This window comes from Canis lupus, chromosome 2 (genome assembly GCF_011100685.1).
Source record: "Canis lupus familiaris isolate Mischka breed German Shepherd chromosome 2, alternate assembly UU_Cfam_GSD_1.0, whole genome shotgun sequence".
NCBI lineage: Eukaryota > Metazoa > Chordata > Mammalia > Carnivora > Canidae > Canis > Canis lupus.
The window spans coordinates 5310207-5322378 of record NC_049223.1 but is presented as its reverse complement, the minus strand read 5'-3'; the positions used below and the strand labels follow the sequence as shown (position 1 = coordinate 5322378).

Genomic DNA, 12172 nt, shown 5'->3' with positions numbered 1-12172 from the left:
TGGTCGCGTAGGATACATGTCATGGGCATATGATTGAAAAGCCTAAGCTTCTGTACAGAGTGGTTAGAGGGCCTGGGTTCTCATCCCAGCGCTCATGCTGTGTGACCTTTGGGTTGTACCAATGATTCTCAAGAGAGGGAAATTCTCCCCCTGTTCAGAGAACATTTGTTAAGGTCTGGAAACCTTGTTGGTTGTCACAACTGGTGGGATCGGGGTTGCTGTTGGCATCTTGTGTATAGAGTTCTGGGATGCTGCTAAGCATCCTACAAGGCCCAGGAAAGCCCCCACCCCCCATCCCCCGCCCAGCAAATAGTTATCCAACCTAAAATGTTAACAGTGCTGCTGAGATCGAGAAACCATGGCCTATACCAAACCTCATTTTCCCCTCGTTTAATAAATCTGCCATGACTGCCTGGTGGAACTGCTCGCAGGATCAAATGAGACATTATCTCTAACAGTATTTAGAAGACAAAAAGAGACTCAATTTGGTAGAAGAGGTCCTTTTTTAGTATTTGAAATTAATGTAAAATGAATTAGGCTATATATTAAATATATTTTAAGTAATACATTTGTGGTGATATAGAGATTCAGTACCTTATGTATTTAATGCCCATGTTTCTGATATTTATCAATTCTATGATTACTATTAGCTGTTAAACTTGGTTTGTTTTCCAAATATTACAATTTTCAGGAGAAACCTAGTACTTAAGGAATTCTCTATGTGTAACATTCTCTGGCCTTTTCCAGGAATTAGGGTTAAGAACAAAGCAAAGTTTCTACTCCCTCCCTGCAAAAACAAAACAAAACATTGTCTTATCCTGTATCAAGCATTCTTTTACTTGGGGTAATCTACACCCTTCCTAAATAAAATGAAAATTCCAATTATTTTTGCAAATTTTCATATTTTCAGGTATCTGTGGTAGTTTTTTGCCTTTTCTCACCCCTTTGGACACCTGGAAAAGAAAAGAAAGGTATTTTTAAAAAACACAAAACAGGGATCCCTGCCTGGGTGGCGCAGCGGTTTGGCGCCTGCCTTTGGCCCAGGGCGTGATCCTGGAGACCCGGGATCGAATCCCACGTCGGGCTCCCAGTGCATGGAGCCTGCTTCTTCCTCTGCCTGTGTCTCTGCCTCTCTCTCTCTCTCTCTCTCTCTGTGACTATCATAAATAAATAAAAATTTAAAAAAAAAAACCACAAAACAGGTTTAGAAGCATTCAGGTATTCAGTAAGTAATTACTACCTAGCTTGTTTTTTTAAGAAATAACTTTTAAAAGCTAGGAAATAAGTAGATACTTCATTCTGATTTATAATTGAGAAAAAAAGATAAGAAAGGCATTCATTTTCAGCACCTTAAGAGATGAGGAAAACTCTACCACTTCTTCATGATGACAGAGAACCTAAACATACTTGATACGAAGGAATTTCAGATTTAAAATTAAAATCAAAATGTGAACTAATTTCATATTTTTCATTTTTTAGAAGAGTTGATCTTTAACTTGCTTAAAACTTAGTATAAATAATATTAATATAATATTACTATAATTTCCATGGAATTTCAATGACCTTTTCTTTAGGCACAAGGTAATGTGCTGGGGTACCTGGGTGGCTCCGTCAGTTAAGTGTCCAGTTCCTAATCTGGTTCAGGTATTGATCTCACAGTTTTGAGTTCAAGCCCCATGTTGGGCTCCACGCTGGGGGTATGCTAACCATTGCAGAGTACAACACATTTTAAAACTACCTCGAGGGCACCTGGGTGGCTCAGTGGTTGAATGGGGTCATGGGATTAAGTCCTACATCAAGCTCCCCACAGGGAGCCTGCTACTCCCCCTGCCTATGTCTCTGCCTTTCTTTATGTGTCTCCCATGAATAAATAAAATCTTCTTAAAAATTATGTAGAGAGAGCTTCAAATGCTATATTAAACTTATAGTTTCAGTTATCCATGGTTTTACAATGTGGACAGTAAGGAGAACTAAACCTATTTTCTTGATGATATGGTAGTTGAAAGTTGCTTACTTAGAAGATCAGAAGTGAGAATAAATTTGTAAATGTATCTCAAAGTCCCATGCTATATAGAATATCAAGTTACTATATGATAAGCGAGGAGTAGAAAAAAAAGTTCAGTATACAGAGAACACATGAATGGCTGTTCTGAATACAAGTTCCAGAAATAAAAGGCTAAACCTTTTCTCTGTCACTGATTTGAAAGCTGTCATCTAAATTGGCAAAGACCCTTAGGAGGCAGAACAATATGCAAAGGCCCTGTAGATGTGTAAATAGGAGTAAATAATTGTCTGTCCTTCCTTAGTCTTTGAGTAACCCTCTGTATGATGCAGAATTCATCAGACTCTTTGTCCATTCTGTTGTAGATAAACACTTCTGTTTTGTGACAAAGAAATAATCTTAAGGGAAGATACACAACATGAACTTTGCACGGGATGTTTAGTGTAGATATTTCAAATGAACCCTTATACTAAGAAGCCACTGAAGTAAGCTCCGTTTTTCTACGAGGCACCTATACAATGGTTCGGCTACCAGAGCTCTAGTTCAACCAAAACTATTTTTTTTTATTGGAGTTCAATTTGCCAACATATAGCATAACACCCAGTGCTCATCCCATCAAGTGCCCCACTCAGTGCCCATCACCCAGTCACCCCAACCGCCCGCCCACCTCCCTTTCCACCACCCCTTGTTCGTTTCCCAGAGTTAGGAGTCTCTCATGTTCTGTCTCCCTCTCAGATATTTCCCACTCATTTTTTCTCCTTTCCCCTTTATTCCCTTTCACTAGTTTTTATATTCCCCAAATGAATGAGACCATATAATCCAAAACTTTTTAAAAGATTTTATTATTTATTTATTTATTTATTTATTTATTTATTTATTTATTTATGAAAGCCACAGACAGAGGCAAAGACATAGGCAGAGGGAGCAGCAGGCCCCTGCAGTGAGCCTGATGTGGGACTCGATCCCTGGACCCTAGGATCATGACCTGAGCCAAAGGCAGATGCTCAACCACTGAGCTACCCAGGTGCCCCTCAACCAAAACTTATTGAAGGCAGTAGTATAGTGAAGTATGTAAGTACACATGCTTTGAAGTCAGAAAACCAAGTCTGAAGAGAAAAAAATGAAAGAAAATCCAAGTTCAAACCCCAGTCCTGGGTCACTATCTAAATGTGTGATCCTGTTCAAAGTTACTTTGAGTAACTGCTATAAGCTTCAAGCTTTGATCTTTCTTACTTGTGAATTGGGATAATGGTAATAGTATCCACTCTATATGTGGTTATGACCACTAAATGAAATAATATATATATGAATTATATTAATAGAACCTAGTGTCATCAATACATATTATTTATAATATTTTCATTATTATTCTTGCCTCCACTCCAAGCTCCCAATATTGCTTATTACCTATGGTCTTGAATCCCACAACATAAACCATGAAGCTAGCCCGTAAAAAACAAAGCAGAGCCAGTATGTTGGCTTTAAAACAAGTCCTTAAAACAAGAGATGCAACAAAGCAAGAGTCTGGGGGCTTTCCTACATAAATTACTTCTGATCTACTTCGGTGTTTATTTTCACAGCAATTCCCAGAGGCAGGTCATTAGTCCTTCAGCAAATATTAAATTGAGTACCCACTATGTTCTAGTCTTTGATAAAAAGATTAGCCCAAATCTTATCCCAAAGATTGAAGATCCAAAGATTAATAAAAGAACTTCTGACATTAAGAACTCACAGACTACTGGTGGGGAACAGGGACCTAATTATGTACATTATCGTACAATGTAATGTAAATTCCAGGAACAAAGGTGCTCATCTGCTGTGTTCACTGCTATGTCCTCAGCACTTAGAAGGATGCCTAGCATATAGTAGGTACTCAGTAAATATTTATCAAGTGAATGAAAGAATAGTGGATACTTTAATAAAAGTATGCTCAGGACACTCAGAGCATAACATGGAGATGGTGGAAATGAGGACAGAAGACTTCTTAGATTATAGTAGAAATTCAGATAAAGCAAAGAATGATTAAACTAATATATAAGTACATACCATAGATATCATAACTTAGAACATAAACATATATTGATTTTTCAACCTTTTGATATAGGCTCAATTTTTTTCTTTGAATAAAAGTCCACTAACCAGAGTTTACTGGCTTTTTTACATAAGCTATCCATAACCCCTTATTTATGATTTCCAGTTACTGTTTCTTTTTTTTTTTTTAAGATTTTATTTATTCATGAGAGATACAGAGAGAGAGAGAGGCAGAGACATAGACAGAGGGAGAAGCAGGCCTCATGCTGGGAGCCTGATGTGGGACTTGATCCTGGAACCGTGGGATCATGCCCTGAGTTGAAGGCAGACGCTCAACTGCTGAGCCACCCAGGCGTCCCACCAGTTACTATTTCTTGAGATGAAGCAGGAAGTTAAAGATATTTGTAAAATAATCATAAGGCTGAATATTTCTTGCTTCTTAAGATTCTCCTCAACCCTTTGTAATGGCTTGGTCCACATTTAATTCCATAAGGTTTAAACCACTTCTTTAGGAAGTCTTACCAAAGAATTTAATGCAGTTTTGTGGCAACAACTCTCTGGCTTTCCTCACTCATAGTTCATTAGTTTACATAATATGTTTTTGAATCATGTCACCTCAAGTGCAGTTGGCATAAACAGGTTTGGCAGCAAACACAGCTCACCTGGCAGGAGCAGAAGCACACAGGCACCCGAGTGAGAGCTATCACCCGTGAGCTCCAAGTATGCAGTGGACACCCACCACTGCATCTTAATGTCAATTAATCAATTAGTCTATTCATTAAAGATACGTTAAGAGAGTTTCTAGAATATTGAAAGAGTAAGTCTTCCTGAAAGGAACAAGCCATGAGGATGAAAGATGTGCAGAGAAAAACACATACAAAGGCATAGGGGCATGAGCAAACATGGCCTTTTGGCAGAATTTTAAATAGCTTTTATTACCAGAGCTCAAGCTGTCCATAGAAACTAGCAAACAATGAGGCTGGAAAGGCAGGCAGGGATACAAAGGAGGAGGGAGCTTTCATGCCCATCTTCATATATGTCAACTAATTTTAAATGACTACTTTTTGGCAGGTATGACCTTTGCATTTCCTACATTTCTGCTGCTCACCAACTTATATACGTCATGTGCCCAGCTTTTGAAAGCACTTCTTTTTGCCATCACAGCTTAGAGCTTGGGATATTCTTGGAGACTTTCAAGTAGGGAAAGGACATGATCAGATTTTCATTGTGTTAAGACAATTCAGACACAGCTAGGGGAGGAAAGGGAGGGAGAATGGACATAACCAGTTGGAAGGCAATTAGAGAATGGAAGGGTGAGAAGGGGTGATGAAGTAGGTTCAAGGCAATGGCAGCAGGAAAAGAGAGAAAGAAATGAATTTCAGAGAGGTTTGTAAGCTTGTTGGATACACTGAGTGGAGAATAGGGAAGAATATGGGATGACACATGGATTTCTAGCATTACCGTCTTTGAAAAAGGGGTGATAGCATTCACAGGGATAGGAAGTAGCAGAAGAGAGGGAAGGTAATGGCTTGCTGAGTTTGGGGTGCCTGTGGGATAACCAGGTTGGGTGCGGAGCGGGCAGTCAGGAGTGATATGTTTAGAGTCTGTGGAAAGAGAGCTGAAAATGAAGATTTAGGACTCATCCACTGGAGAATGGTTGGAACTCTATATGTAAATGAGACACCTGTGGAGAGAGCCTAGAAAGAAATGGAACAGTGGAGAACACTAAGATTTGAGTGGCAAGTCTAAATAGGAAGCATGTTGGGGAGATGGACAAGGAGAAGAAGCAGGGAAACAAGGTGGGATGCAAACATGGGGACACTCAAGCCAGAGAAAAAGGCAATCAGTATCCAGTGCTACAAAGGGAACACTTCAGATCAGATTGAAAGGCATCCCTTTAGATTTCATCACTGAAACTTCTCATGTGATTAAAGAAGAGTCCTTACTACTTACTGTGAAACTAAATCTGATTCCAGGAACTGCAGAGCAATGGGAAGTGAAAAAAAAAAAAAATGGAGACAGTGATTTTAAGCATTCTTTCAACTGATCTGCAAAGCTAGTGGCAGAGAATGGTTTCAGGTGAGACAGATGTGGAGGGTTTGTTTTGTGCTAAATGGAAGGAGCCAGAAGAGAGAAAAGGGATTGACACATGGGAGAGAAGAGGGGGAGGAATGGATGTCTCCTCCTCTGAAGAAGAGCAGAATCCAAAGTGGACAAGCCAATCCATAGCTGGGGACAGATCAGCAAAGCTTGTGTCTGGTGGCCTCTGCTAAAATCTCCCAGGAGCAATGCAGAGAGTAGGAGCTGGGAGAGAACAGGGCAACAGAGATTAAACAGTTGTAAAGATTGAGCAAGAAACATGGTGATGGACACCAAGTAGGATTCTGGGTGTTTCTGTGGGCCTGGCTGACTCAGGAAACAGGAGGGTTCCTGGGGAACACACTGCAAATGAACAGTGATTTTCTCTGGCAGATTTCCAAAGCCTGACAGAAGGGCAGAGAACAATGACTGGGTGGCCCAGATTTGCCATGTTTGCAGAGCAAACAAATGAACAAGAGGGAGCCCACTAAGGGGTTGCTCACATGATGAACCAGGAGATCCTGCTAGATCTGCAAAGAAGTAAAACCAGGAGATGATTGGTAGGCTGAGAGGGCAGAGTAGCTCTTCAGTCATGGTATGTCCATGAGCAAGTTTAGTTCTCAAGGTGGCAGGCCTGTGGGTGAGGGCATGCTGATGGGCACCCCCTGAGGTTATTTGCACAAATAGCAAAAGCTATGGCCATCACATCTTTCTAGACCATTGGAGGCCAGGATTCTCCAAAGAGCCTAGCAGAAACTGGTTCATCTGCAAATTTAACAGGATGAAACTTGGTGGAGCTAGAATGTGTTCTTTTTTGTGTATATAACAATGTTTTTTATTAATTCAGTTAAACTGGACAAATTGCTTGAAAGATTTTCCCCCTTTTTTAAAAATTTAAATTCAATTAGCCAACATAGAGTACATACTTAGTTTCTGGTGTAGTGTTCAGTATTTCATCAGTTGTGTGTAACACCCAGTACTCATTGCATCATGTGCCCTCCTTAAAGCCCATCACCCAGTTACCCCATTCCCCTACCCACCTCCCCTCCAGCAACCCTCAGTTTGTTTCCTATAGTTAAGAGTCTCTCATGGTTTTTCTCCCTCTCTTATGACTTCCCACTCAGTTGTCCCTCCCTTCCCCTATGGTCCTCTGCACTGTTTCTTATATTCCACATATGAGTAAAACCATATGATAATTGTCTTTCTCTGGTTGACTTAGAGATTTTATTTACAGGCTCATTTTTAGATGAAGCAATTGGTACTTGAAGAGGTTCCCTGATGTGTCTAAATTTACACAGGTAATAGTCAAGGTCAGAACTCTGCTCTCTTGACCAGACTACCTCAGTCTTCCGCACATTATGCCCTCTGTTTCAAAATTCAAAACCTACCAAATGCTTTGTCTCCTCCAGACTGACAGGTTAATCTTACACCAAGAAATTAAGTAAAAATAAGGGAGTGTTGAAAACTCTAGAAAACTGCCTTTTTGCCCAAGATCATTGGCCAAGGTAGACTGGGTTTTTATTCCTTTCATTCACCTGGTCAGCTTGAAAAACTTAGAGCCTATTTCAGTTCTCTCCTGCATTAACTCCTTACTCACTTCCTCTCCTCAATTTTATGTATTAAACCAATAGAGAAATTCTCCAGTGAGAGACATAGTATAACTCAAGGAAATACAGTGATAAAAGGCATATATATAGGGGTGGAAAGTCTGCAGAGAATTAAACTCCTTTGTCCAATTTTAAGATCAGCTTAAATGTTTTTGTGAAGATGAGAAAAGAATAAAATCCTTCCCTGTGCTGGCCACTGCAATCCTTGTACTTTTAGTACCCAGAGAAAGGGTGCTTTTTTAAAAAATACCCAACTGATTTTTTTCTGAAGTGGAGTTTTTGTGGGGAATTTTGGTGTTGAGGGTTGAAAAGGAATCACTAAACTGAGAAAATAGTGCTCAAATTTACAGAAACAGACTGGTCTGGATTTTTGTCTGTCTACTTTAGAGTTCTGGGAATGCCTACAGGGTCTCCTGCACTAAGTCTGGGAGTCTCTTCCTTCCTTGCACAGAGCTGTCAAGTGTCCACCCGGCTACTGAGGCGTGGAACCTTTGTGAAATACTAACCAGCCCTTTCTTGCACCTGAAGGTACCATGTTCTCTGTTACAAGTGGAATGAAGAGCCCCTAGTGAGCCCTGACACCTGTGCGGCCATTTTGGAAAAAGCTGGTCTTGACAACTGGGCCCTCGGAAAAACGAAAGTAATGTCTTCATGTAACTTTCCAGAAAAAAAAATTAATAATTCTGTTGGATTTACTGAGAATTGTAACGTTTTACAGTGCCTGAAAATATTATGGCTTTTTTCTGTTACAGAATCTGTAGCTTAAATTACGGAATTAAGTTGATAATTTATAAAGGTTTTCTTCAGCAAAATTAAACACTTTCTTGTTTGTAAGGTTTCTTTTAAGAAAAGTTTCTCTTAAAAAAAAGTTTCCCTTGAAGATTTATTTTCTAAAAAGATGAAATTTAGAGTGAATATACTTCATTTCAAATAGTACTGACAACATACTGACATATTACCTCTTTTTTGTGACCACCAAATATAGTCAGGAAATATTCAGAATGTATTAATATATAAATGAATATCATGTAGTATATAACATATACAGAATATATTCTGCAGAAAATCATAATGATCTGAATCACAATGAGATATAATTTGTTTTCCTAATTCTCAAATCTGTTTCTGTTATAAACTTGAAATTTATCTGGAGCAAAATATTCACCATTGTTAGTAGACTTGCTATATGTGTTTGGATATCAGTGTGTTTATGGATTAGATTTGAGCCCTGAGAGATCTTAACTTATTTAATCTCTTAGAGAATGAACTAAAAAAAATCATAACAAATTTTGAATATGGAAGTAAGACAGGTGGCTGCATAGGCTTCTCAAATATCCTCTAGCCTGAAAAATTGGGAGTGAGGAAATAGAGAGGATACCAGGTCTCGGGTACACTGAACACATCACTGGGGGACAATGGAAAAAGAGCCAATCTGCAGAAAAGAAGTACTCAGGAATTGACCACTCAGGAATAACCACTGCCAGCCATACCACAAACCTACAGAGACTGAAACAAACTTCCGTATCAGTTGCGTCTTGGGGTAGAAGATGCCGGGGAGAATTTTCATCATGTTTACATGAGAAGTTACTCCAAAAACAATTGAAGAGTTTTAAAAAATATATTTATCTTAGGCTGAGTGTCCCACATGTTTAGAAATCTCTATTTACTTCAGTATTAAGTAAGGGGGAGATTCTGAGCACTAAAAAGGTGTGTATTTTATTTACACCATTTTCTTTTAGGTGATCACAAAGATGACTTTTGTTAGGCTGAAATCTCATGATTTCTGGTCTGAAACACATGCCTAACTTCCAGTGGAGTTTTAACTTGTTAAAAGGGCCGTTTGCAGTTCCAGTTCTGCCTGGTATTTAAGTAGCATTTCAAAGCTATTTGTATTTTTCCACTTCACCTTTCCATCTCATTAAGATGGATAAGAATATTCAATATGGAAACATTTCTAATACTGTGCAAAAAATAAATAAATAAATAGATGACCTTTTTAAACAGACTGAATTTTAAATGAATTGTCAACAGTGGAATAGACTAAATATATTAACATGTAGAATCCCATAGAAATTAAAACTAAATTCAATCAAAACCTATCATGCTCAACTGTTTGCCTGTGGTGCCAAGCTTTTAAGTAATGGAACTGCCCAGAGGATTCTACATTCAATGTTCCCAGTTCTTATGGCTCAACTGTTATATTTGAATTTAAGTAACTTTCTTAGTGGATTCAATAAACTCTTTTAGGTGACTTTTATTAGGAAGTGTATCCTTTAAAACAACAACAACAACAACAAAAAATCTTCGTATTTCCTGGAGGAGGTAGAAAACTCTTAAATGAGAACCACTCCAGGCTGTCAGGCTCCTCCATTTCCTCAATCCCTCTTGATTCTAGAATGGTTGAAAGTCAGCCATCCTTTCTCCATTGGTGGCCACTGGGTCTAGTGAGAATGTTGTTCTGTCTGGAGCCATCTCTCTGCCTTATTCCCCTTAAAAGCCCCAGAGGGCTGCCTTATTCACCTTTGTATCCACAGGAGATAAGTACATACAGCAGATCTTATAAACGTTTGATGAATGAATTGCTACAGCTATAAGTGTCCTCTGTCTTACAACTAGATTTGTAAAGATTTTTAAATTTGGGAAATAGTTGTTTTTTAAAAACATAAAACTTAGCTTCGCTCAGAGTGTATGTTGCTAAAACTTTGATAAAAGAGCTGAACATCCTCCACTCTTAGTGGCCCATTCAGCAAAACCTGTTGCAAATGACACTATGATTGCTAAACAGTATTCCTTCTCGAAAGAGGTTTTTTTCAAGAATAAAAATCTGTACCGGTATAGCAAAATTCAGGCCAAAGAAGAAAAAGATAGTGCTGTCCAAAATCTTAAAAAGATTCAGAATAAAAAAAAAAAAAAAAAAAAAAAAGATTCAGAATATAATCCGTTCTTCAAAGCATAGCCCATGACAGTTTCACATTTGTGTGCCATAATTTTATTTGTATTTTATTTTAATTCTTTTAAGGTGTTCCTGAAATACTACCATGTGGAACAGTTAAATTTAATGCGAAAGGAAGCCATTGACAAGCTTATTTTGATTCAAGCCTGTGTCAGAGGATTCTTGGATTCAAGAAGATACCAAAAAATACAGGAGAAAAGGAAAGAGAGTGCTATAATAATACAGTCAGGTAATCACTCAGGTGGTCTCATGGTATAACAAAATATTAAACGTCTAGAGAGGGACATAAAATCTAATATTATATACAAACCTCCATTCTTTTTCTTTTTTTTTTACAAACCTCCATTCTTATGTAGCTTTTGTATTTAATTCCAGACTCTGTCACATTGATATTTTCTCTATACAAATCTAAATCAGATTGTTTTAGTGATTGACACTTTTAATATTTGAATGTTTTGTTTTAAATAAAATAATTTAATTTTTCAATTTTCTGCCAAGCATCAATGAAACACAGTTGACCTATTGTGCAAGATATGACAAGTGATTGAATTAATTATAGATCTCAGAAATCATTATTATAATCCACTGGACAATAACATTTTTCCTACTTTATTCCAAAGGTTATACTTGCCATAATTTTTTACCATTTGATTAAATCTCATTTTGTTAAAGGGCATCCATTTCTTTCTATTAACTGTAGGGAAATAATATTTATAATCATACTTCACAAATTTTTATTAAAACATATCAATAGACTTTAGGTTTCATTTTCCATTTTTCTGTGAGAAACTAAATTTAAAACCTGGCATGGATTAATACAGTATCTTTCAAAATGTGTTGATTGGACTTCCATAGTAAAAACTATATTTTATTTTGTATTCTGTATTTTATATACACACATGCTACAAGGAATGCACTCTGATATTTTCTATTCCAGCTTATTCCACTTCATTTTTAGATGCTAGATTTGGCTGACTAAGTCAATTTTATGATCCACTATGGATTTGCAGCCTGCTTTCTGAAGAACACTGACATGGCGAGCAGAATCACTAACATTTGAAAGATTCATGTTCTAGTTGCAGATCTGTCAGTTCATAATGGTTCATCTCTTTGGGGATTTAAAAGCCGGTACTTTCTCACTACAGAATCAAAATGCAAATCCCTATAATTTGGAATCCAATTCTTTATCCACGATTCTGAAATTTATAAAATACTTAAGAAAAGGTTTTTCAGGGATGCCTGGGTGGCTCAGTGGTTGAGCACTTGCCTTCGGCCCAGGGCGTGATCCTGGAACCCCAGGATGGAGTCCCACATCAGGCTCCCTGCGTGGAGCCTGCTTCTCCCTCTGCCTGGGTCTCTGCCTCTCTCTGTGTGTCTCTCACAAATAAATAAATAAAATCTTAAGAAAAAAAAAAGAAAAGGTTTTTCATAACTCATCTGGCAATGAAACATGACATAATATTTATAGTCCTTTATTCATTGCCCATAGTAAAAATACTA

At 37.9% G+C, this 12172-nt stretch overlaps 1 protein-coding gene across 4 annotated transcripts in view; it reads left to right on the top strand.

The window, feature by feature from the left end:
- MYO3A (myosin IIIA) overlaps positions 1-12172 on the top strand; it is a 246154-nt gene that overhangs the window by 190499 nt on the left and 43483 nt on the right. For all 4 annotated transcript variants that reach the window (XM_038529759.1, XM_038529758.1, XM_038529760.1 and 1 more), the window contains 2 exons: positions 8248-8359; positions 10739-10901. In XM_038529759.1, the coding sequence (XP_038385687.1) occupies positions 8248-8359; positions 10739-10901 (275 nt within the window). The remainder of the gene's footprint in view (positions 1-8247; positions 8360-10738; positions 10902-12172) is intronic.